Source organism: Struthio camelus, chromosome Z (assembly GCF_040807025.1).
Source record: "Struthio camelus isolate bStrCam1 chromosome Z, bStrCam1.hap1, whole genome shotgun sequence".
NCBI lineage: Eukaryota > Metazoa > Chordata > Aves > Struthioniformes > Struthionidae > Struthio > Struthio camelus.
This window is the reverse complement of record NC_090982.1, coordinates 68,988,116-69,015,317: the sequence shown is the minus strand read 5'-3', so window position 1 is coordinate 69,015,317 and position 27,202 is coordinate 68,988,116. Positions and strand designations below refer to the sequence as shown.

General features: G+C 39.8%; 1 protein-coding gene across 23 annotated transcripts in view; it reads right to left on the bottom strand.

Annotated features, from left to right (window-relative positions):
* Positions 1–365: 365 nt before the first annotated feature.
* LOC104146858 (ankyrin repeat domain-containing protein 55) overlaps positions 366–27,202 on the bottom strand; it is a 133,456-nt gene continuing 106,619 nt past the window's right edge. For 15 of the 23 annotated variants that reach the window (XM_068927572.1, XM_068927575.1, XM_068927568.1 and 12 more), the window contains 5 exons: positions 19,710–19,894; positions 17,838–18,005; positions 15,598–16,265; positions 9,876–9,977; positions 368–1,693 (listed from right to left, as the gene is read on the bottom strand). In XM_068927572.1, the coding sequence (XP_068783673.1) occupies positions 1,407–1,693; positions 9,876–9,977; positions 15,598–16,265; positions 17,838–18,005; positions 19,710–19,894 (1,410 nt within the window). In that variant the 3' untranslated portion in view covers positions 368–1,406. Of the gene's footprint in view, positions 1,694–3,223; positions 3,522–9,875; positions 9,978–15,597; positions 16,266–17,837; positions 18,006–19,709; positions 19,895–27,202 lie in introns of all 23 variants that reach the window. The other 8 variants (XM_068927584.1, XM_068927567.1, XM_068927564.1 and 5 more) reach the window with 3 other exon arrangements.

The following is a 27,202-nucleotide window of genomic DNA, read 5'->3' as shown; positions in this document are numbered from 1 at the left end:
TATTTTCTCTGCTTAGTCTCAAGAACCAGGTTGCCTGTCAGGCCCAAGCATATGAGCTTTTAACTCCCATGGATTTCAGTAAGAAGCTAGAGTTTTACATCATTTATGTGAGAAATACCAGCCGTCCTTTTATTTGCAACCATTACTGCAAGAAAATTGGCATCTGCAGCTACTGGGTCATGATTGTCTTCTTTCACGTTAGGTTTATCTTCTTCTGTGACACAGTGAAAGAAACATTTGTACAGCTAATAAAACACTTATATAGAGAAAAAACAGAAATACTATGTTCTTGTTGGATGAGCTGTTGATATAGAACTAATGTAGGACACATTTACTAGCAATGGTGATATAAAGGGGACTATTGTCCCCCTCATGCTGCTCACAATGTGCTTTCCCCTAAAAGCATGCTTTTTGTTTGGTACGAGCACCTCCCTTCGTAATCAGAAATGGGGAAATCTACTGGAATTTAGCAGGAAAATTTTTTAGCAGGAAAGAATTCTGAAGCTAGTAGAGGTAGACATCTTCGTCAGCCTCTATGAAAGGACAGTCTTGCAAAATGTTTAGTCAAAGGCTATAGCACCTGCCAAGGCTCTTGAATGAACAGCAGCCAGTTTAGATTTTCTTCTTCAGTTTGGTTATAAAAATGATGAAGTAAAGGCTAATAACTCAGTCAGGTCTATGCAATCTTGTTTTATGAAAATGACAATACACCACTGCATTTTTGTCTTTGAGGTATATAAAGAATTAAGTGAAACAGAGGCATAAATCTGTCAGTGCAATCAACAGTTACGAACAGCCAATGCTATGGCCCTGTCTGTCCCACAAGGATCAGTATTTCATTGTATTTTTTGGCTTGTGGAAGTCGCAAAACCCACAGACACACAACGTAGAAAATAAATCAAAAATAAAAAGCCCCCAAAAGCTCATTTGCTAAAACTGCCTTTTATTTAGAGCGTATCATTTTAATCTTAAAAACTTATTTTCAGTGGCACACAGCTTTCAGAATCAGCACCTCTGCATTTACTACAGAAACCCCTGTCAATTTGTGTTGCTCTAGTTCAGACTTTTCAATCATGCAGAAAATCTGACTCTCTCTTCCTGTTTTCTATCAAAGGTTTAACAAGACAGTGCTGCAGCAAGATTGCATGTTATGAGGATTCCACTCACAAAATAGATTTACAGCACATTAAATACTGATTCATTAATTCCATCATAAATGAAAACTATAATGAAAATGCTTTTATAAATACACAGTGTAGCTTTTGTGATGTAATACCATTTCTTTTTTGTTTGTTCATTTACAACCCAAATCACAAGAGCAAATTAACAAGATTTTACTTTATAGTTATCTTGTAACAAGCTCTTAGATATATTTCAACCGATGTGCTTGAGGCCAGCATAATGAACTAATCTTCAGTGTCTGGTTTGGTGAGGGATTTCTCAAGGTCCTCTGCTGCAGGGTTAGATTTCTTCTGGCTTGGAATAGCAGGTAGGACCCGACTTGGTTTCAGAGGTTCTCCTGATAGACCAGGCAAGAAAGAATGTAGTGAATGACTCTGAGAAAATTCTCTTTTCTGAGATCTGGAGGTTTGAGCTATATTTGGGCGAATAACTGCGCCAGTTCTTAAGGAGTTTAAAGGCAGGGACTTAGACTTCTTAACACCCTGAGGAACTTGATTAGATGGTAGCTGAACTGGAGAAAAAGAAAAAGAAAGATTGCACAGACAGTGAGAAACATGGCATTTTTACAAACGATCATTTTCTTAGGAGTGTTGGTTGTTTGTCTTGTGTTGTGTATGCTTAAACCTGCACTTCAAAGATGTGACCAAAATGTGAGTAAAAAAATTCTAAAGCCTGGCAGGGCTAATATTCAGCTCAGGAAAACAATTTCAGTGTCAAATAATTTACTTCACATTTGGTGATCAATGAGACCTGATAAATTTAGAGGTTCACTATTGATAAGCATTGTATCCATAGTTTATTTGAAGGAGATATTCAGTGTGTTCGGGAAGATTTCTGCAAAACATTTTTTCATCAGAAAATACAGACTGAAATAGAAATGCTCCATGGGAATATATTGTATTTTACAAAACTTTTGTGGTGGAATGCTCTATTACCCGGGGTAAATTCTGGTCAAAATCTTAGGAAGATGAAATGGAAGAAGCTGGGACACTGTCTGTGTTGCTCTAGGCACAGTCAGTCGTGAAGACAAAACATCTACTCTGTATATCATGAGCCACAAAAGCAGCCCAATACCCTGTAACAGACTTAAGACCCAAATTGAAACAACACGAGCTACAGCTATGATGTCTTGTGTGTGTCAACCGTCACACCTCCACTTGACATTCAGCAGTGTAACACCTTCACATTTTTCCTCCCCCTCTTTTTTTTTGGATAAGTGGACAAAGAAGATACTAGTAGTTGTTTCATTTTTTATGTCATCTCCAGCTCCAGTAAGCTTTTGATTACACTTACTAAAGTTTTCACTATAGTTTTCTTTCTTAATTTATGTTTGTCTTTTCTTATCAGTCCCTGTCTACAATTTTGTTGTTTGTGTTTTCTTTCTTGCCGTTCTGCTTGATATGTTTATCAAGCCCCCTAATCTCTCCTCATTATTTTTTTCCCTTGCTTAAGATGCAACCTCCTGGTGCGTTTGTGCTTTGGAGTTAATACAGTTCTATACTTTCTCTAAATTCAAATCCCCAGCTCCTTCATTCAGGCAACTCTTTAATTAATTTCCTAAAGTTTGCAAAGGAGAATTCAAAACCTTAATTACAGACCTATTTTTTCTCTGCCTTGGAATTCAATGTGAATTGCATTAGCTGCTATTCAGTTAGTTCTACTTTACTACCACTGATTCCTTCGGAAGATCTGCTCATTAAAACTGAATGTAAAATAGCAAAATGTCATATTGACTTATTTACTGGTTGGCAAGGAAATCTGTTTTCTGTTGTGATCACGACTATCTGAGCCCTGCCATTATTTTCTAATGAAAGTACTTATTTCTCCCATAGTTTTTCAGAGTTTTTTAATTTTTTAATGATATCCATTCTTGAGTTCGTATGTTTATAACACACTCTTAAGATGATTATTGCAAAACCATTTTTATTCTTTCTCCTCCAAGCTGTTTTGACCCAGATTCAATTTTATTCATGATTTTATGTTTGATTTCTTTGCAGTCATACATTTCACTAACATACTATGTGACCATCCAGTTTTTTACCTTTCCTAAATAGTTTATATCCATTACCAGTCTTTTAGACATGATACTCTTCTGTCCTGTATCTGTCATTCCTATACTGCCTTCCATAGCATCTTACACTTTGAGTTCCAGTTCCTCCATTTTATTCACAAGCTCTTTGTCTTGGTGTGCAAATGGTACAGTTTTTCCAGTCTAACCATATCAGAGTTCCTAGGTGGAGTAAGTGCTGCTTTGGCTACAGAATCTTCCTTGCCATTTTTCACATTCATTTTTCCTTGGTTGCGTTCTCATTCCATCCATCTTTTCTGTTCCACTTCATCTGTCAGGATGAATATATGAGAGTCTGTTAAGGTTTGCCTCTGAGGGAGTGTTCCAGTTTTAGGTTCCTCCTACTAGTCATGGCAGGCTCCAGAAGGTTATTTGGATTCTTTGGCTAATTTGGTGGCTCCATCATTTAAGATTAACCACAAATGCTTCCTAGTGGTCCAATATTACAATCCATTCTCTGAGCCACCTGCTTGTCCTCAGATTGCTATCATGCTTTTGACCCAATTCTTTACATGCAAGAAGAATTCTGTTATAAAACACTCTGCTCAAAAGGCGTCTCTTCCTGGCGTTATCATTCAATTTCCTGGCCAGCTATAATGAAAACTTGAGTCTTCATGTTTCCATTTTTTTCTGACAGCCCCTTTGTTTATTCCTTTTCCTTAATCTCTGAAAGAAATTTTCCTGGTGTAGGTCCAGATAAATTCCACAGAAATGATGAATGGACAAGAGTGTTCTCTCTTAAGTCTATGAAACTCCTGTGTAATTCCAGAGAAATGTCTGAAGTTAATCTAGATTTAGACTGGCTTAATAGAGGATAAACTGATAGATGAACTCATTCTTATTAGAGATAACAGACCACATAATGCACTGGTATGAACTCAGTAACTTCTACAGCCAATGCACCTGTGATAAGCTGGACCTTACAAGTCCATTTTAATCTTAAATAACCCTCCGCCAAAAACAAACTAAACCTTCAACTCTCTTGAGGAACTCATAGATAGAAGAGTGGATTGAGGGTCTTGAGGGCTGTAGATTAAAAAGGCAAGAAAAGAGGACTTGGGGAATTTTAGATCAGTTAACCTAACCTTCACACCTATAAAGCCTGCCTGCACTTAGTGTTTCTCAGAAGTGGACCTCTGAACCTATGAAGTCTGCCTTCTAACTGCTCACCAAGCAATGCCAAAAAGAATGACTGGGACACTGGCTCAGTGATTGCAGGGGAAGTGAGAAATTACATAATTGTAACAAGGAAGGAATGTTAACTTTTCACAAATTTTCATAAACAAAATAAGGTAGATCCATTACGATAACATGGACACACAGTTAATGGGAGAAATGCACTCAAAGTGTAGTTATTTCAAAAGAGATCCTGTGAAGGATTCAAGGCATTCATTAATGATATAGATGAAAGGTGCACTTATAAAAATCTGCAGATAGCAGTGAGCTGGGAAGAGTTGCAGGGACCCTAGAGGATAGCTTTAAAATGCAAAATAATCTTGATAAACGGGCGAAATGATAAGAAATTTAGATAACAAAACTCAACAAAGACAAATGCAAAGCACTACACTTAGGAGAAAGAAGAAAAATCACAAACCACCAAAACACCAAATGCAAAATGGGGAATAACTGGCTAGGGGAGTAACAGTCTTGCAGGTAACAGGGGACACAGACTGTGTCTGAGTCAGAAAAGTAGTGCAGATGTTCAAGCAGAAACTCTCCAGCTTCCCTGCCTCAGCGAAGCAATTGCACCAGTCTTGTCGTGCAAGCCCCACTGTGCCTGTAGATTTACCTAGTATATAGTTAAGAAGTCAGAATTTTTTCCTGTTGAAGACAAAGGCCTTCAGTGGGCATGAGAATAGCTCTGCATCCCTGCATTTTTTTACTAGATACATTGTGCAAAAGAGGCTGAAGTTCTTGCCATATGCTCATGTACTATATATCATATACTTGCTTCATCATTCATTATGTGTTTATTAGGAGCAGCAATTCTCTAAGACTCACCAAGTTCCTGTCTGGGGCAAAGCAGGATCTTTATAGCGAAGATTAAAAAAATTTTTTTTTCCTTTTCAGGCTAATTTCAATACACAATTCAAGTTGTGATGGTTTGAGAAGGCAGTCCTGCACTACAGCTGCCTGGCCTTTGGCAATTCAGTGTAATTCATAGGTCGTATTGAAGGTTCATTCATATTCAGTAGTTCATGAAATGGCTTAGTTCTCCTTTCCAAGAAAAATCATATACCATCAATACTTCATGTTAGTTTGTAATGAATTTGTATGAGCCAGGAGCAAGTACAATAGCAGAACTTGGTTGTTTTTGGAACATGATAGAACGTTTTGTGTTCTTTGAAATTTTGGCGTGAAAACCAAATGCATATTGAGAGGGTCACTTGTTTCCCTCTTTGGAGCATAGGCTCATGTTCATCCATTTGTAATTTCTACCTATGAGAAAAATCTCCAGAACACCTGATGTACTAGATAAGCCCTTCACGATGGGTTTAAGTAGAGCATAGTTCAGTGTAATTTTCCCCTCATGCACTGGGTATCCACCACAAACCAATGCTTCTTTAAAGAAGGGAAGAACAGCAGCCAAATTTCAATACTGTCCATCTAGTCTTGCCTGTCATATTTAGGATCCTCAGCTTAGGATGTTCTAGAATGATTTCAGGAGTGGGACATGGATGACTTTAAAACAATACATACAGTGACAGGTATTTCTATTTGTACTGAGACACAGGAATCTAGACCCAGTACTAGAGGATCTATGAGGACAAAAGCTCAGTGGTGGTTCCCCATGAAACCAGAAGCTATATACAGCAAAAGTGTCTGTAATTATTCACGTTCAGAGGGCGTAGTCGGTTACCCAAGGAAGAGTGATATTTTAAGAGCTTCTAGTCCAGAGAACCTTTTCTACTCAGCAGTGACTCAGGAGTGACTGCTATTATAAACTGCAGAGACAAAGAGTAATGCTGTCAGAGAGGCATTGCCCAAGGAGTACGTGTCCATCCAAAGGAGTGGCTCTTAGGTTCTCTCCCTTTACAAACAGTGGATCATGGTGGCCCTCTGCAGAGAGGAGGGTGCTTTTGTGGAATCCTTTGCTGTGGACTTGGGAAAGAAGAACTTCAAATCATGATGATTAATGGCAAAAGCAACCGCTGCTCCCAGACAAGTGTTGTTAAATGACCTGCTGAAACAGGTTTATTGTTTAGTAAGTGATAACCTCATGATGGCTTTGGACCTTCTGTATCATATGAAGATGTGAAAGCAGCAGAAAGTTCTCTAGAAGTCCCATATTTCTTTGGAAAATGATTTTGGCACTATGTGAGCTGTGTGTGATAGCTATAATTCTCTTGATCAAGAGGGAGTTACATAATGAGATAGGAAGGGTGTGGGGTGGGGGACAGAGTAGCAACATGCAGAATAACAGAGATGCCAGGTCATGCTAAGGCTACTCAGGAAGCAGGTGGAGGACTGTTTGGCCCTAGGAACATCTGAAGGGTGGGTATCTATAAAGATGTTTTAGTCACCCAAAGTCACCCAAATGCTCTTTTCCTAGGGTACTGTTTCATTCCTATTATCATCTTTCTAACATGTATTTTTTAAAGTTTTTGCTTGGAGGTTAAAACATCTCTTCCTTTTTTTGTTGCCCTTCCTTTTTTGGGCGATGTTTCTTCTTTCTGTTCATTTCTGACTAGTTTCAGTTCTCCTTCTAATTTATACTTATTTTATCTTTCTAGCTCCCTGGCTGCTTTTTTTTTTAACTGGTTTGGTTGCATATTTTTAGCAAACATTTCAATGTAACAAAAATATTAGAAAACCCCAAGTGTTTTCACTCAAACTTCATTGCACGAGCCATTTTCCTGGGTAAAGGCTGTGTCCAGAACAGTAATATTTCAGGGGCTGGATGGAGGGTGAATGAAATCTTGGCTCTGAAATAGTTATTTGGAAAGTTGCAGGATCAAATGTGTCATTTGTGTTAGCAAAGAAGAAATACCATCTATTTTTTGCAAATAACTTTCCTTTTCTGTTGTTGGCAACTACTGATGTTCAAGCAGTAGTGGCACCTGGATAAATGTACTGTGTTAGTTAATTCCACATCTGGCCCTGATTATTAGCTGTGATAATTATATCTTACTTGTAGGACACATTTTTTGGCATGTGGCTTGAACTAAAACCCTGGCTGTTCATGTAAGTTACTATAAGAACACCAGTGATAATGAAACCTTTTTTTTAGGATTATGCTTACAACTATGCTTTAACTAGAAGCAGAGAACATTAGTAGCAAGCTTAAAAACAGAAAGAATATTTGGAGCTGGGTTTTTTAAAGCGGTTAGATGATTTCTTTTCCCTTAGCAGGCAGAGAACACCACCTCAGTATTGGCATATCCCTACTTTTCTCCTTGCTCTCCTATTTACTGTGCAGCAGTAGTGCAGGACTCAGTTATTTCCCCTGTGCAACCTTATGTTTCCTGTAAAGCTGTGTAAGAAAAGCAGCTACCTCTGATGTTTAGTTTTTAGTAATGTTGTCGTAGCTGCAGAATTGCTTCTGAAGCTCAGATCATAACAAGCAATACATCGAAATGTGAATGCTGTAGGACCTGGCTGATCTGAAGGATAGCAAATAGTAAGTTGCAAATCCTCATTCAAAATATGTTGGGGCATTTGCATTTAGTGGAGCACATGAATGTGAGGGCAAGACACTGCTGGGAGTATGGCTAGTGTTTATATGTCAAGTATATCCCTGTTACTGGCTGAGTTGAACCTGACACACTCATTAAGTCTTTTTTTGACATGTTGCCTTTGCTTTGGAGCGCGGTGAGGCTTTCTCTGCTCTTCTGGGAGCTTGCCTCTTGTCTTGAGAAGGAGAAGCTGGTTAACAGTGTAAAGGAAAAAAGGCTGCTGCTATCTTGATCCCTTTATTTTAACTCCTGTATTATAGAACTGCTCAGAACAGTTGCTGTTAGAATGAGAGAAATGACTGATCCATCATCCTCCCATAAGAGCTAGTCTAGCCACTGTGCTGTAAGACAGAGTGAAATAGAACATCCTTTCACCTCTGTTACATCTAGAAAATTACATAAGTTTGGGGAAATCTGATGATCTTGATCTAATCCTCTTCCCTCTTGTTTTCACTAGCAAAAGGACTCAAAAATCAGTGTCTCTTACAATATTTTTCATGCTATCTGTAAAACAGTTATTCCTTATCCTTGCTTTCACCTTACATATCCAACCTTTCTCTGCTATGCAGCCATTAGGGTGTTGTCATCTGTCTCCAGTGACTCTTTACGTATTGTAAGTTACCACGGTAACTTACAATCATGTTCTGCCCTCTACAAAAAGCTACCTCAGTCATACAGACATATGCAATCCTTTTTAAGATTGAAAAAATCCTGTATTTGTGACAATTCCTGTCTCCTCTGCTCTGGAAAACAAATCTAGAACCAAATTTTCCTCTGTAGTGAAACAGATAGCTTCTACTAGGCCAACTTTATGAAATTCATCAGAGAAAAGGATTGTGATGAGCAGCACAAAAGGTCCATCTGGAAGCCAGTCAGTAGTGGAATACCCCAGGGATCGATACTGGGGCCAGCACTGTTTCACATCTTCAGTAATGACCCTGGATGATGGGAGAGAGTGCCCTCTCGGAAAGTTTGCGGAGGATACAAAACTGAGAGGAGTGGTTGATACACCACCAGATGGTTGTACTGCCATTAAGAGGGACCTCCACAGGCTGGAGAAAGGGGCAAAGAGGAACCTCAGGAAATTTGAGAGAGGGAAGCGCCAAGTCCTGCACTTGAGGAGGAACAACCCCATGGACCAGTACAGGCTGGGGGCCAACCTGCTGGAGAGCAGCTCTGCAGAGAAGCACCTGGGGGCTGTGGTGGACAACAGGTTGAACATGAGCCAGCAAGTTGCTCTTGTGGCAAAGAAAGCCAATGATATCCTGGGCTGCATTTGGAAGAGCATTGCCAGCAGGTCGAGGGAGACGATTCTTCCCCTCTACTCGGGACTGGTTGTGACCACATCTTTAGTGCTATGTCCAGTTCTGGGCTTCCCAGTACAAGAGAGATATGGACATACTGCAGTGAGCCCAGTGAAGGGCCACAAAGATGATTTATGTTTGGAGCATCTGATAAATGGGGAGAGGTGGAGGGAGATGGGATTGTTTAGCCTGGAGAATATAAGGCTCAGGGGAGATCTTACGAATGCATATAAATGCCTGATGGAGGGGGAGTAAAGAAAGTCGAGCCAGACTCTTCTCAGCGGCATCCAGTGAAAGGAGAAGAGGCAGCTGGCACAAACTGAAATACAGGAAATCCCATTTAACATAGGAAAAACCTTTTTTACTCTGAGGGCAGTCAAACACTGCAACAGGTTGCCCAGAGAGGTTGTGGAGTTTCCATCCTAGATATTCAAAACCCAACTGGACATGGTCCTGAGCAACCTGCTCTAGATGACCCTGCTTTGAGCAGGGAGTTGTACTAAATGATCTCCAAAAGTGCCTTCCAACCTCAACTGTTCTGTGATTCTGTGAAAAAGGAACATAAACCCCGCCTCAAGTCTCACATGCCAATGTTTTGTGTAGGCACACAGTATGATACTGCAACTGAGACTTGCCTGTACTTACTTTTCTGAGCACAGTGGTTGTGTATGGGCACTAGGCTGTTCCGTGCAGAAGTAAGAACTTTTATTTTAGGTTGGTCTAAGGAAATCTGTTGAAAATTTTCACCTGTGAAATAAAAAGATAATCTATTACCATATGAAAATAGTTGTAAATAATATGGTGCACAACAGTTGTCTGGTTTATAGAAGAGAAAAATTATTTAGTAATACTCAGAAATATGTTACAACAGGAAACCACCGACTGACAGAAGAGATTTCTGGGGACTGTTGCTTTGTTCTCTTTATATTCATTTAAAAGAATGACTTGGAGTTGTCCTGCTATTCACCTAATAAGACTATTTTTTAATATAACCTTCATGTATATCCTTATCACTATCTACCCAGCCCCCTTCCTCTCATATACTTTGGAATACTCTGCTATAGTAACTGGTCTTAAAAGAGGCATGGCCCAGTAGCTAGGTCCATGTAAGTGTGTTTGGACACTGGAAATTCATAGAAATATTCAACTAGATTTGTATGATTTCAGAATCAGAGCTTTAGCTTGTAAACTTTTCTGGCGGGATCTCTGCCTTCCTAAGCACTAGAACACAAATGGAGTCTAGCTCCTGGCTGTAAAATCAGGCTGGTTGACATCCACCAGCAGTGAACGTGGGCTTTAAGAAGGTTTTGCTGCAGGTGAAAACATAGCAGAACTGATATAAATCACAGACTGATTCTTATTAAGCTATGTTCATGGCAATTTCATTTTTACCAGGAAGAACAGATAATGGAAAATGAAAGGTTAGTGGGCTAACTCTGGTATTTCACTGGTTACAACTAAAGTTGCCATTGGTCCTGTACTATTAAAAAAGACAATGGATGATGATGATCTAGTGCATTTCACTACACAAACTCCATGCAAAATATTAAAAGAAGTAGAAACTCAAGCTCCAGATCACCTCTTTCCCAAAACCTTTCCCTGTGTAGATCTTATTCTGCAATGTTTGAGTTCTTCAATTTTTTTTTTTTGGTTGGCCTCAAATCTGAGGTGAGCCTTATAAGGTGTTGTGAGATGAGCTGCCAAACAGCAGCTTTCCTAGCATGGTGTTGCAACACAGTTCACTGTGGAGCCAGGATATGCTCTGTAGATATGAAGAGGTGAGGGGAGACTCATGCTGGATCTGAGAGGACATCTTAAGCAATAGGAAGAAATGGAATGGTATGAATTGCCTTGGGAGCTGGATAACTGCTAATCAAATATAGCTATGTTTTGCTGAGCTGTGCAACATAAACCTATCAGAAAACAGCTGTAGAACAGTCTCCTGTAGAGGTACTGAATTAATTGTCAAGACTGCTGTAACTATGCAACTGACCAAACTGATTCACGTGAAAGGAGCTAAACTGGTGTTTATGAGACAAAAAAATCCATGTAACAGTGCAGCCTTCAACTCAGAATGGAACAAGATTCTGGTCCAAAGCCCATGGCAGTTGATGGACATTGGATCAATCTGCTGGCTCCTGTGGATAAAGCTGATGAGTTGTGGTCTAAAGCATGAAAGCTACTTTTAGAAGTCAGAGATTTCCTCTTGTTATAGAGGAGCTGAGTGTCCAATAGAAACAGGCTTTGGTATCCTTTTACCCTTTGTTTAATCTTTAACACCTCTGCAACGTGATCATAAGGTGTGTGTAAAAGATGGTAAATGTCTTTTATACACATTGCATCTACCTCGCTCAAAGAAATAAATATATCAATTCAAAAACAGCAGAGGATCAAGCCTGCTGCTCCCATTAGTACCATTTGAGATATACTGGTTTTATTGCAATGCTTATGATGAGAACTAATGGCTTATTATGTATGCACCATTATGGCTTTGATGAAGGGGGGTTATTTCTACTAAGAGATATGTTTATTTCATAAATGGAGCTATCTGGCAGCAGAACAAAGAATAGAAAGCATTATCATGTTTGCAAGGCTTATATGAATGCTTGGAAGAGAATCCTTGTTGTCTGAAAGTTCTGGCATCAAGTGAAAGTATTCTTCTGCTCTTCCTTCCTATCTACATAATATCACAGAAGAATTTATCTTTCTCTAAGGCATCATCTTTGTCATCCCCAGGAGTGTATTTATGATGGCATTTGTTTTTGCATGAAATAGAAAGGAAGCATTTTCTTGATTATAAAACGCGGGACTTTTCTGCATTGTATTTACTGACTTTTTTTACAGGTTGTTATTTGATTTCCTTTGCATCTGGATATTTAAACTCCCCATTGTGACGTTTTGCGGGGAAGCCAGAAAATGTTACGATCAATGTGGCAGAGTAAATCAGCCCTTCACTTTGAGAAAAAAACAGCCACATTGATCAGCTTTGCTCCACTCTCTTTCCTGGCCAAAAAGTCTTTTTTGGGGGGGAGGGGGAGTGGGGAGGGGCTAGACCATACTGTTCATGCCAAGATAAAAGCAATAATAGCCTATTTTTTTACATTACTTGTTGAAGCAACTAAAAAATACTGGGCTGCCGTACAAACCTATAATAAAGTATTGCCTTTGGCCTGGCAAATTAGCAATCTAAAAGAAGAATGGGTGATAAAAGAGGGGCTCTAGTTAGTTAGAGGGTGGTAAGGGCTGCTTGCCATTCCAGACAGACCTCCTTTTCCTCTTACCACTTAGAATTTCTTCATTTGCACCCTTTTCCCCGAGGAATGTGCACGACAGTGCATTTTACAAAAAGAGATGATTGCAAAGCTCATTAAAGCAAAATGCTTCAGATAGTGGATGCCAGCTCAGCACTGTGGCTGGCAAGGATTTCTCTGGCAATATTGGCAGTAGTTTTGGGTCCAGTCGGCCCTTATTCTCCCCAGCAGAGGGCAAAACAAAGTTGTTATTGTGAAATATATCAGTGACATGATAATAGGAGCCTCACTGCTACTCACAGCAACCTCTCCCCTTTGAGTCAGTGTCAGGTCTCAGAGAGTAAATTGACTCATCTTTCATTTCCAGGAGCACAGAAAACAGAACAAAAAAAACTCTAAAAATCCCCGTCTTTATGCCAGCTGTCTTAGCAGCAGTAAGCACAAAAAGTAGCTCTGACTTTAATAAAAGACATGGTCATATTAGACAGTCGGAACTGTGTGTTAGCTGAGAAAATAACTTGTAAATTGACTTCCCCTTGATTACTGATGCCCCTAATCCTGTCCTGGATATTCAGTGATTAGGAAATTACTTTTAGCCACCACAGTCATGACTTGAGAAACAAAGTATTAACGCTTCAGTGTGCATCAAAGACCAGATGTTGTTTTTTCCCTCAGGTAGGCCTCCTGCAGAAAAAGAGCAAGAAGGAAATGTCGTTCTGAAAGAGATCGGCCTGCCCCGTGCCGCTGGCTCGGGGAGCCAGGCTCACTTTGCTTCTGAGCCCTCTGAGTCCTGCAGGCACAGCAATTCCGCACGCTGGAGACGCGGCAGCCCTGAAGTTCATGCAGTAATGCAGTTCTAATTCACAGCAAGGCAGGCAGCTTTAATTACAGGGGCAGACAGATTTAAATCACACACAGAAGCATGAAGAGGGATAAGAAGTTCTTTCTATCGTGAAAATTGTAAGACAATATCTGGGTTGTGCAATGTATTCCTGTCAGACATTCTCTGCCTGTTTACATGCTTTTATTTTACTCATTTCACTGGAAGCCTTTATGCCAGCTACGGGAAGCTTTTTATTTTTGGAAAGTTTTGTTAGAGGGAGGTGGTACACAGAGAGCTGAGCTTTCAGCAAACTCAAGCTTTTTATCCCCAGAGGTAGTTAATAAACTGTCAGAGATAAAAGGACTTATTCTTCCTTTGCACAAAGATAGCTCCCATTGTGACAATTAGATTTCCCATAATTTATATGATTTTGTTCTCATCCATGCATGTAGATTGTTGTACCTATACTGAGCTTCAGTGCAGACCGTGGAGCACTGAGGGGATGCACAGGGCCTGATTCATTTCCCTGGATGGGGCTTTTTGTCCTAGGAGGCTCTTAGGAAACCACCTGTCCTTCCATCCAGAACAAATGAGGATTTAACCACATAGTATTCTAGAGTCTTAAGAAAAATCTATAATCTCATTTTAAGTAATGCAGTAGGTCCTTCCCCATCAAACACATTGATAGCCTAGCAGCTAATTCCACTGAGATATGTTCTCCCATAGTCATCCTCAGGTTTGGTTCATCCAGTTTTAGTTCATTCCTCCTCGTACTGTCCACATGAATGATCCAAAACATCTCAGCCTCACTGGGTCCTATTATGTTTTGGTGCAAAGAAGCCCTGCAGGTTTTCTTGTCTTTCACATGTGAGCCTTGCCTCACAGAGTTCAGTGTAGAAAGAGTTGTGCTGGAGCAATCCTTGGTAGCCACCTGCAGTTTGGGGTGGTGTGTGGTTGGGTGAATGGCGGAAGAGAGCACAGTAAAAAAGTAGTGACACCTATAGACCAGGTCTATCAAGCTTTCAGAAACTTGGCCTGATGTTCAGGAAGTGGAACTTTTGAATAGCTCTTTTTTCACTCCGAAAAATTCTTTCCAGTCTTTATTTGTACAATGTAAAATCACCTGTCATTCTGAAATTGCTTTCTGTACTCTCATTATTAGAGATGTGAACAAAGATACACTATTTGGTAGGGCTCATTGCTCAGAGGACAGTACAGTTTGCACCAGCATGCAGAGCTCAGGCAGTGATCTGACCTAACAGATGGTTACAGTCAGAGAGGGTTTCTATTCACTTTTCTTTCCATTGGTGGATAATAGCTAGTCTGTTGAGGTAAGAGTAGGTTAATTATTGCATAATGTTTACCCTTTTTTAATAGTGTAGCGGTAGCTCTGGGGATTGCTTTTGCTTGCTTCTTTTTCAATTGGATATTAGAGTGGTTGGAAGGCATGCTAGCATGTGTTTAATTTTCAGCATGTGACTAATCCCAGCAGAGATGAATTTGGAGACACTGATATTTTGAAGTAAATTTCTGCATACAGGCCAGCCAACCAGATTCATTCAGACATGGATGTGAGTCAAGCACAGTACTAGATCCCAAATCCTGCCAAACCCTTCAGAATTCTGATGCTCAGCTTCATTATTGTTACAATCCAATTTCCAAACCACAACATAAAAGTATTTACTCTGTAAATTTAGCAACCTGAATTCAGCCTTGGAGAAAACCTAAATACAGCACATTAAGCCAAAGAGCTTCCCACTCAGGAGAGGGAAGGGGATGACACTCCAGCCTGGAGTCAAAACATGTCTATAAGAGGAAAGGGGCATGGTGTGGAGTCATCTAGCATAGCACATGAGGACTTACTTGTTTGGATCCAGAAACCATTCTGAACACAGCTACAGATCTGAGTGCAGTACTATTCCCTTGCACATCTAATTCCAGTATTAAATGCAGACACAAGGCATGGCAGCAGGTATTCGCTTCTACTTCACAAAGCATGTACTTACCTTCCTCAGGTGCCGATATGTTTCCTAACTACCTGCATTTTTGCTGCTAGGCATAATCAGATCTACTGAAGTCTCCTATTTCCTACACCTAAGCTCCTTGCTTCAGCTGTCAGCCAGTGTCCTGTGCATACATTATCTGAGATTTGTACTACACAAAGGGAGAAGACACTGAAAAGGATATTTAAAAAATAGAAGTACCATGGTTCAGACTTACCTGTTTTTCCTTACCCAGCTTGCCACATCAGTAGAGATTATAGGATATGGGAGACTGAGAAGAAAGAAATTACCTGATGGAGAACTGGGAAGTGAGGGAAGGCGAGGAGGGCACAAAAGCAAATGTTGGGATCTGTCAGAGCTTACAGCATTTATCAGTTTGTCTGAAGGAGTTCTAGTACAGACATTGTAGGAGAGTATTTGGTTAGAATCTGCGTTCCAGGGGTCATTCAACAAAGTTTGGCAGCTGCTTCGGTGGTCTAGCAAATTGTGTTCACTCCTACTCTTTTGAGATCTGTGTGCAAAATGGTGGGTGCTGGTGCTGGTGGAGGAGAAACTTGAAGTTGTGCTCTGGGAGGCAGTTAGGAAAGAACTGCCCACAGTGATTGGGGGGAGACTCTGGGTTCTGATGGGCAGAAGTGCGTTACACTCCGGTTGTTTCTTTTCTGATAGGAGGTACTTCTTTGTGTCTGTGCTCCTTCTTTTAAAGTCAGCAGTGGTCATATGCTCATCTGGAATGTCTTTGCAGTTTGTGTCCATAATGCAATCAAAAGTGGTGATGATGTCATCTACTTCTGAGGTCTCCTCTCTAGGACATCGGTCTCTGTTTCTGTCTTTCTGATTGGTTTTCTGATCCTCTTTCTTCTTTTTGCAGGAGAAGATGTGGTTCAGCATACTGAATCTTCCTTCTTTCTTTAGGAGTCTGTTGTTCTGAGGAGGAAACTGATAAACTGGCTCGGATCTATTGGAAGTACAAATCAAAATGTGATGTCATTATTTACCAAATAATGTAACAAATATTGCCCGCTTTAGCCCATGAAATGGGGTATATACTATTCTGATACATTTGCAGGGGTGATTCAAGCAGGCAGAAAGTGAGGACTCTAAATTTATAATTAACAAAAATGTGGAAATGGTAACATCTGACTTCACTTTTTCTTCTTACGAGGTCTTCTTATTGCCTTTAAATCATCTTATAGTGCAGGCTCAGTGCAGCTATCAGGAAAAAAAAATCTTTTCTGGCTTCAGTATCTACCAGCTGCAGAATCATTATTTCTAACAGCAAGGCAGGAACCAATAATAACAAGAAGAGCATGCTGGGATCTTTGAAACTGAGTGGTCTTTGTATTATGTCATATTTGGAAAATGGTATTTCCAACAACACAGGCATTGCTAACCCTGTGACAGAAGCACTGGTTCAGCTCAGAGAAGACCTTGCCATCTCCTTTTCCTCTCCTCTCCTCTCCTCTCCTCTCCTCTCCTCTCCTCTCCTCTCCTCTCCTCTCCTCTCCTCTCCTCTCCTCTCCTCTCCTCTCCTCTCCTCTCCTCTCCTCTCCTCTCCTCTCCTCTCCTCTCCTCTCTTTTACTTCTAGAGTACCTTTAGGATTTCTCTCAGAGGTCACTAATTCATGTACTGAGCAGATTCTGGCAGAATTTCAGAAGACCGATCAAGATAATTACCTAAAGTGGTGTTGCTGCAGCAGGTTTTAGATGAAATCTTTGACTAATAATCAACATCTCAGACCTATTCAGACAGGCAGAATGCAGCAGCAGGAGGAAGAGGAGGAAAGGTAACGTTAGCCATGTCTCACCGTTTGTAACACAGGAAATAATACTAACTGCTGACTGGTAAGGAGGGGGAAGACGAGGAAATGTGATAACGAACGTCCTTTTAAGTGCATACTCATTTACCAAAACTAGAGAATGGAAATGAAATTAAATGGGAGCTGCTGAAAAGTCAGAAATACAAAGAGAGAGAAGAAAGTAAGAAGCAGTGGTAAAAAAATATATTTTTTAACAGAAAAGACTTAGAAAAAGAGGTGGCAATCAAGGTACAGAACTAAGGATGAGTAGGAAAATACGCCCAAAACCTTTACCCTGAGGATGAAAGCTTGAGAACTCTAGGTCTGATAATTTATTCTATTAGCTAGCTGGAAAAAATTCTCTTGTGTTTAGTCAAACCCTCTATCTGATCACATGAACACCCAGCTAGTGTATAGGGTCTTCAAAAAGTAAAGAGCTTATATCTGAGTTCTGCAATTGTCCTGTAAGATAGATTTTGTGCACAAAAGTGACAGAGCAGCGGCTATACCCACATCTTGGTTCATAACCCTTTACTGACTGGCAGATTAGCTCTGTAACTGCAGAGATGAGTCTTTCAGTAGAGGACTAATTCTAACATGGCTATTTTAGTGGAAACTGAACAGAGCGTTGCATAAGAATTGAGGAGCCATCACTCAGGGCTCAAACCCTTCAGTGGCACCTTTCTTTTCTAGTCAGTGCCAACAGAGCAAGATAAGAACTGTTGATTTACCTGCTCTCTTGAGACAGCAGCTTAATGCATGCTGTGTGCCCACAGTAAACTGCATATGTCAGAGGAGTGTTTTCGTTGATGTCCCGAGGGCTGCTGTCTATCCCCAGCTCTAGCAGTGTGTGCACACAGTCAGCTTTCCCTGCTGCTGCAGCCCAGTGCAAAGGTGTCCTATGGAAAAGGAGGAATGTCATTAATATAGATTAATAATTTTGCTGTTGGAAATATTAGTGACACAATACAGTGCACTCATATGCTACTTATCCAGCATTCGCAACACCCATTTTAAAGAATTCTCCAGCCACTTGTCCTACACTTAGGTAGCTCTCACTGGTTCCCACCATTGAGGACCACTGGGGAATAAGACCAGAGAGTGACAGCTATCTGTATGCATCTGTTTAGCTGTAGTAAAGGCGGATGTGGGGCTGAAGAATGCCTACATGTCTTCTGTAATAGCATCTCTTCAGCTAGTGGAGTTGCAGGACGGGAGGTGTGCCTGACATTTTCAGAGCAGAACTTGAAAAAAAACTTTTTTGTTTCCCCTGCATAAGAAAAAGTCCTGCTTATCCTTACAGCAATCCCAGTTAGCAATTGTCTCAGGGCTCTCCATGGATGTAACAGGAGAAGAACCTCCCCTCCCCCCCAATAAATGAGAAGAAGTGGACACATCTACCAGGCTGTCATTGCTCCTTTGCCAGTTTCTGTGTTCCTTAATGGGTGCAGTCTTTGGAAACTATGTCCAGCTTCAAAACTGTAATACTTTGCTCTTAAATTACTACTTATAAATTTTTTTTCAACATGAAAAATCTGTAAAGCACAGAAAACACCATAATGAAAACTGCAAGAATAAAGAATAAAGTTGACTTCTGCGTGCCTGTTCCTTGGATTTCCTGTGTTTTCAGATAGGTGCAGTTGGAAACATAACTGAATGGAAATCTACAGTGTATCTATAGTGAACAGCTTATCTTTTTCCTTCCTCAAGTATGAAATATCTGAGACTATGTAATAGAAGGTCATGTCTTCTTTACTGAATTCTAAAGTGTAGTTAAACCCCTCCCTTCCCCTTTCTTTCCATGAAAGAGCCTTCTTTACCACTTTTTACTGATGTTTAGACTTCTCCAGAACCCTGTTGATTTTATTTCTGTTCCATTTCATTGGACTTTTCCATGAAGAATGCTATTATTTTAATTACCTGAAGATCTAAGCCAAGAAAACGTTGGCTTTAGCTCCACTGAGCAGGATAATCAGCACAGAATTTTGATGAAAGCATCAGAGCTGCAACAGTCAGTTCATTTTATTTCCATTAAATAAACTCGGGAGCAAAATTCCAAGGGAGACAGGTATGGGATGTAAAAGAGGAAAGAAGAGGACTCTTCTGCACTTATGATGCATTTCATCGTGGAAGGCATCAAGTATCCTGTGAGAAATGAAGGTGAAAGTTCTCCAGTCCTTTAGAAATAGTGTGTAAACATCTTAACTACAACCAGGGAATTTTTCCATTTGTTAAATGCAAATGGCAGCAGGATCCCAGCTTCAAGTTGTAGGATCCTGTTCTATTGTTTTGAAAAGAATGATCATTTTTTGATGGAACAAAGTTAAGTCAAGCAGTGATGAGATCCTTTCCCATATAATCTTATTTCCTACTAGGAACACAAAGTTAAAAAACAGTCTTACTAGTCAGTCATTATACTAGAGGTGATGATACAAGTGAGATGGGCTGCTTTGCAGGGTTGCTGAGCAAGCTCAGCACTCTGTGAGCGCGGTTCATTAACTAGGTCATAGCTTATGTAACAGGAAAAATGATTATAGAATAAATAGACCTGGTCTCAGGTTAATAGAAAGGAAGCAGCAATTTCAGTGAGTTTCCATAGTTACCTGTCATCCACATCAAGGGCCTGCAGGTTACACTCCGGGACTTTAGCCAGCTCACTGATAATATCACTGTAACCTGCAGCAGCAGCAATGTGCATACATGTTTTGCCATTTTCATCATCATAGTTTATTATCGATGGGCCCTGGTAGTGGTCCAGAATGATGGAGCACAGAATCCTGTTGCCACTCTGAGAAGGAAGAAATTGAGAGAGGAGCGTTTTACAATTGAGCTCACATCAAACTGCATTCTGTCTGCTAGAAAAGACTAAACACAATAATCGTATTTTGTTCTGTCTATACCAGACTCCCCAGGAATGAAATCCAAAGGCTTCCAGTCTCCTGCTGGGAATGGGGCCTGCTTTATGATTTTCCTAGAACACTCTGTACACTGGAGAAATAATAAATACTGTACCTCTGCAGTATCTCCAAAAGTTACAGAGTGTAAATTACTCAACAGCCTTCTCAGAAGTAGCTTTTTTTTTTTTTTTGCTGTTTTGCTAAGCCAGAGTCCAGAAAGATACGACCCTATATTTTCTCATTGAAATGTAGGGTTGGAAGAGAACTCGAAAGACCAACCCACTCCTGTGAGTCTGTCCAAGTGTACCTAGAAAAGCCATGTCAAATATTTTCTTTAGTGGTTCTTAAAAACTTTTTTATCCAATTTGCTCCAGTGTTTCAATGTCTTAATAGAAGGTTTGTGTTATTCTCTAACCTGCAAATGAAGCTGAATGTTTTATATCCTATCTTGGTGGAAATAGAAAAAGAAATCATGCTTCTAGGTATTCTTCTTCCTATAACAATATAGAAACATAAGCCTGAAAGGTCTTTCTAGGTCATCAGATTCAATCCCTGCTATAACTTGCAGCTATGTCATATCATCTCTTCCATAAGCATATTGTGTCCATTAAAAGCATTAGTTTTTTGTCCCTCTTACTCTCAATGGAAAGCAGTTCAAGAACTTGTTTGCTTTAATGATTAGTATCTCTAATTTCTATTAATTATTCCTGGCTGATTTATATCAGCTTGTTATATTCTTGTTTCTGTGCGAGTATTATTATTTAGCTTAAATAATTCTTTCCTCTAGCTGGTATTTATTCCTCAAATGTATTTATAGACAACCATCATACCCTTCTGAGCTGTCCTCTTGCTGCATCAAATAAACAGGGGTCTTTTCAGTTTTTCCTGTAAAATAGGCTATTTCTCTGATTAACGTACCTACCTACCCACCCGTCTCCTTTCACATTTTATGTGCGTATCTTTGGAGAGGAATGATTAAAATTGTACCTACTGATATAGATACATTTTTGTGAGGTCTTTATACAGTGGCATTAACTCTTCCCTATTTCTTTTAGAAATACCTCTTTTGGAGCTATTAGAAGCTGCTAGTCATTTTAGATAACCTATTACACCAGGTACTTCTCTTCTGCAGTCATTTCCGAATGTACAGTTTCTAATTTCTAGGAGGAACTTTTGTTATTAGTACCCAAGTGCGTGAGTTAAGCATTTTATGCTATTCAATTTTGTTCCATTTGTGTTACTCCAATTTTCAACTTGATCCAAACTTTCCTGTGTCATATCCCCATCCTCTTCTCTTAATGCCTCCCAGTTTATTGCCATTGGCAGATTTAATCAGAAAAAATCTATATTTTATATCAAATTGTTACGAAAATATTACGCAAGGTTGATTTCCAGCCTTATCCCTGAAGGTAATTTCCTTCCAGCCTCTGCTCAACATTAATTACTACTCTTCACTTCTTGATCTCTGAGATACAACTTCCTTTGCTTCTCAGTACTTTTTCTTATTATTTTGTAAGATGTCTACTTATTCCAAACACATCTCTTAAAGATAGTTATCCATCTAGGTATATCTCAAGCCTCTTCTACATATTTTTTCCTTCTCTTGGGATGCAGATTCCTGTTAATTTTAGCAGCATTGATTGAAGACATTCCAGATCCTTTCCAAATGCTCTCAGTTCAGCTGACTTCAGTAATGAATTCCTTTAATTTATCAAAACTGTCCCTTTGAAATCAAGAACTTTTGTTTTATGTATACTTTGTTTAATCCCTTATTCAGAGTCTACTCGTGATCATGCCATCCAAACTTATTTTCTTTGACTGGACATTCTGTAATGTTCTCAGGGACCATGTTAACATTGTTATCAGTTCTTCTTAGTTGTCTGAATATTTGATGAAAAAGATGTTGCTCTTCATGTTTGGAGTATCTGGGCCCTAGGAATAAGAGCAGTTTTTTTCCTCCAGTCTCTATATCAAATGTTTAAGTCCTCCATGCTTACATTATTCTTAGTTACATGTTTCTGTCACTAACATCAGAGAAATCTGTAGTCACATTCAGGGCTAACTAAATCTAGAAGTCTGTTGTATATTTCTAGTATAAAACATATATTACCATCCTCACTCAAGTTGGTTTTGTTGCAAAAAAACTAACATGAAGTGTCTTATTACTTCTGTACAACCTATTGCAATATATAGACATGATGCTACCATGCTGCTTATTTTCATCTCTCCCGAACAGTATATACCTATAAAAACTCATATTCTAATGACACTGCTATACCCCTGGTTTTATATTATTCTTCTAAGTCCAAATTCTGTGTCCTGCACCTAAAGTTTCAGTCCCTCAATAGTCTTGCACAACTCCTAGTATTTGCGTAAGAACTTTTCCACTCTTCTTACTGGCATTTTATATACTTACAGGCTGTTCTATCTCCCACAGATCTTCCATTTTCTAGACTAAACAAACCATTTCAACCCCTCTTCATAGGTCAGGTTTTTCAACCCACTTATCATGCTTGGTGCTTGCCTTTGGCCTCTTTCCAGTTTGTCTACATCCTGTTTCAACCATGGCACCCCTAACCAGACTTAATTATCCAGCTGAGGCTTCCACCCTGCCATTGAAAATGGAATAACTACTTCCTGTATCCCACACGCATCACACTTCTGTTAATACATCCCAGAATGGTGTTTTGATGTTTGTTTTGCATCAGCACCATAATTTAAACTCCTACTCACTTTGTAATCCACTAGCCTACTATTTGTTTTGTGCAGACAACTTTCATTCCTTCGTGTAATACTTCTGTTCTGTTCTGAGTGTTATTTTATTAATTTCAGTTCATTCCTACAATTTATCAAGATCATTCTGAATGTCATCTTCTATCCTTAAGTGCTAGGTGCCCCTCTAATTTGATTTTAGCTGTGGGTTATATACATCTGTTCTGTATTTCATCGCCTCATTATGAAACAAATGAAATTATTCTCAGGATAAATCCCTGGTTGGACTGTTCATGAGATGTCCACCTCTGAAGATTATTTGAAGTGTCCTCCATGTTGCTGATAGTAAATATATAATGTATGTCATAAGTCCTCACCTGATTTTGTCTTACCCCTTTTTATTCATCCCCAGTGGGAGATCTTTTTTTACATGGCACTATGGATTCATTGACATGCGAATGCATTATATCCAGTAGTTTCTTATCTGAAGAAGCAGTAATTGCATCAAAGATGGCTGTTAAATTTCTGTCCTGTTTTAACAGTTCCAATGAGTTGTTAATTACTTTTTCTAAATAATCAAAGGATACTTTCTAATATTTTGAACCTTCTGCTGACAGAGATCTCTGACCAGCTACCATGTGGCTTTCCAGCTCTCTCCTCTTAGGGATGCCTTCTTATCTTTATACTCATATTGGCTTTTTTAAGTTGCACACAAAATTCTCTTGAAATGCTTACACTGCCCTTATTCTGAGATTGATAGCTTCAAGTTGAGGTCAACAAAAATGTAGTCTTCCTGTGGTAAATTTACCATGATCCCACAGTACTATTATTAGAACGGCGTGTTCAGTGGTAAATTTACCATAGGAAAATTACTTGGTTTTGCAGCTTCTGCTGTATGTATCCCTACATCTCATCTCCCTCCCACTTTTTTTTTTCCAAATTCTTTTCAGCAACTTTCTCAGCGATTATTAGATATTTTTAGTTTTGTGTTTCTATACCATTCTGGAGTGTGCTGTCCCCTTATTCCCTCAGTTTTCTTTGGACTTTTGGCCTATCTCATATCTTTCAGTGAACTTTTCTTTCTTAGGTCACTCAAATTAATTAAACTTGCTTCATGAAGAAGTAATGTCCTAAAACTTTGATCCTGGAACCCTTGGCAAGGCAAACTCTCATTGTGCTTTACACCAGCTTTTGTCTGAGGAAAATTGTATGATCTGTGGGCAGTGCCTAGTAACAAATTCACTAACATGAGGATCATTAGCTCTCATTTTCACTTCACTAAAACCCCATTTTCTTTTGGTTGGTTAATATAAGGTTCAGCCTCTGGTAGTTCCATCTCTCAGTCCTTTCAGAATAAGAAAATATTCCTTCAAGAAGTATCTAGGCTGCTTTTTTGGTTTTGACATTTTTTTTCACCTATGTCTGCTCATTTTATCCTCATCTTTACTACAGCCTTTTTCTAATAGCTGATTCTCATACTTCAGCCCTTGTGTATGTCCAGCTGATATACAGAGATGTAATTTTCTTTCTGTAGAGTTCATTGTCACTTATGTAATATTCTGCCATAATGTGGCATTTTATTCTGCCAGATCTTCAATCTTACATAGCACAGCGTTTTCCATGTTCACTGCACTGTATAGAGGGTTAATTTTCTCCACCTCAGAATACTCTGGTGAAGTGGATATTACAGTGTCAAAGAGAAGGAACATGTATATGTAAGGGAGTCTGCTAGGCTGGCTTGTGGCTACCAGTAATGTAGAGATGGGAGGGGCAGAGGGGCCAGCTATGGACCACTTAACTGTTTTCAGGAAACCCTGACAAAGTATTTTTCCTCCCAGTGAATGCCTCTGGAGATGATGTGGTTAGATTGTATTATTAGTACTCCTATATTTTCCGTCTCTTGTCATCAGTGTGCAGTTTAAAGTCTTCCCATACCTACAGTCAGCTTTGCTGGATGGAAATTCCCCACTACAGCTCTTCATATTGCTCCTTATCAATGTCATTCCACTTTAGGGCTGTCTGTGTTTCCCGTTCTTCCTTCTTCCCTCCTATTTCAGTTCGACACCTGTGAATCCAGAGCTTTGACTTTCTCTTTGATGCTCTTCTGCTCTGACACCCTGTGAATGGCTTGCCATTCTTACCACCATTTCACTGTTCTCTGCAGCAACAAGCAAATACGATTTCCACTGCACTACTCTGAGATCTAACTTACTTTCATAAAGAAATACCATGAATGACTATGGATTAAATAAAATTGCATCAGTACCTCTGCCTTCCTCCTGCAAAACATCTTTCTGCGCTACTGGGTGCTGTTTGAGTTGTACATTACAGAATGCTAGCAAGTCACCTAACCCTTTTATCTTTTCTCTCATCCCTTGCAAACTTTTCCAGGTCACCTACATTTCTTTTCAGACACAGAGAGTATATTTTAATAAGAATCTGACTGTACCACCAAAAGGGCCCTTGAAGAAGAAAGCAAAGGTCTTTTTCTTCTTTGCTAAAGAGAGATAAAGAAACATGAGCAATTTAAAGAATTTGTAGAGTAAGCCATAACAAAATTTGAATAAATAATTTGTCTGTGGAGTATTTTCCTTCTTAACTCCAGTTAAGGTTATTACATTAGCAAATACATCCCTTTCAAAGTCAGCTTTTTCCATTTTTCATTTTGAAATTCAGTATTTACTGAGTGTGAAGGCTATTCCACAGACTTTCCCCACATGCCTCTGTTGGTTGAGGTTTGAAGAGTTGTAATCCTTGACTCACAGCTTTGCTGGCAGAAGCCCGGTGCTCAGTTACAGCTATACTGGCAAAACCAAACTCTTCCTTTGATACAACTTTTTTCCCTTATGGGATTGATTTCACTGAAGTTCAGCTGTCCTGGTGTTCATGTTCAGAGCACTATGACTGTGCATTTTATCATTACCTCTACTGTAACATGAATTCAGAGTTTCATCGTAGAATTGGAGCAAGACAAACAATGTTGCGTTAAGGATGAGGAAAAGTCTGACTGGAATCAGATGTTAAGGCTGTGTCAAAGCAGCACATCACAGTCTCATTGTAGATGACATATAACTGTGAAGGGATTTTCTCTCTCTCTCAGCAGAACAGAAGTAATATATGCTGTTTTAAACCTGGAGGATTCCAAAGTCAAACCCAGAGACATAATGCAGCTCATTCCAGTCTCCGGCAGACATTCCTTGGCTGTTCAGGCTGCTGCAGTGAGAAACCTCCATAAAGCTGGCAGGTTGGGTTACAGAAGGGTTTTGCACACATGGGAGCTTTCTCCACGTGTGCAAACCCCTTAAGGGTTAAGGGCTTCTGACATCCCCCTTCTGACGTTCCCTGTGCCCCAGCCTAGAGAAACATGAGGACATGCTCCTGAGAGCATGTTCACTCTACTCCACTCCTGCCTGTCGTGCCCTGGCTGCTAGAGGGCTGTGATGGCTGCGGAGAATAAAATCAAAGATCCGTGTGGTTTCTCTGTGCTCTGAGACAGGGACAACTGGGCCCTGTGCAGGGGAAAGGAACGATCCCTAATACCTTCTTCAGCTTTCGTCCTGCCAGTGAAACTTTGCCAGAAGTTGCCTGGACATAGCCCAGGCACTTCATAGGGTGTGTTTCTGATGGCAAACCCGTATAAATTAACAGGAACTTTACTGACGCCACTATAGTTACACTGGTGAGACTCAGCCAGCTCACAGAGGAGCTCATTTGTCTTCTCCTAACCTTACTGCTTCAGCCTCAAACACCCACTGAAACAGCGTCGCTCACAGATTCAGAGCGTCCCAACTTGGCTAGACTTTGTGATACTCTTGGAAAGAGAACATGTTGTTGTACAGGATACTTTGTCCTGAGGTCCTCAAAGCACTGCTTACCAGTGCTACAACTAGGAGACATGGCATTTCTAAAGGATTTGTCCTTTCGGCAACCACAGTGGGGTTTGGAAAAAGCTACCAGTGACGAACACAGTCATGGAGGCATATCTCTATGGCTAACGTATGTCCTTGCCTTTGCTCAAACAAAAGAACTGCATGAAATACTGGCCAAGTCTCTCTGAGAATTTATTTTCACTTAGGCCCTTACATAATAAGTCTATATGATTTACTGTGTACTATGGCTATGACTAAAATTACTTGGCAGCTTTTTCTAGCTAGTATGTTGATGTGAGGACTGATTTCTGTGGATGAGCAGTTGATGTGGTTTGAAAAAGGGCTCATTTTTTATTCTGTAATAGAAGAAGGATTTATTCCTTACCCCTATCAGAGAAATGGAAACATTTATCTCCTAGTGCCTTTGTGTAAGGTACAGGAGATTAGGATGTTTATACACATGCAGGAGGTGTGGTACATGCACATTACTCATGTTCTGGCATCCATTTACAGTGTTACACATAGACCGTGTGCTGGGAGAGATATGGCAATTATCCTGTACTTACCTATGGATTTTGCCCTAGACAAATTTCTGCTGAGCTCAATGGGAGTTCTGCA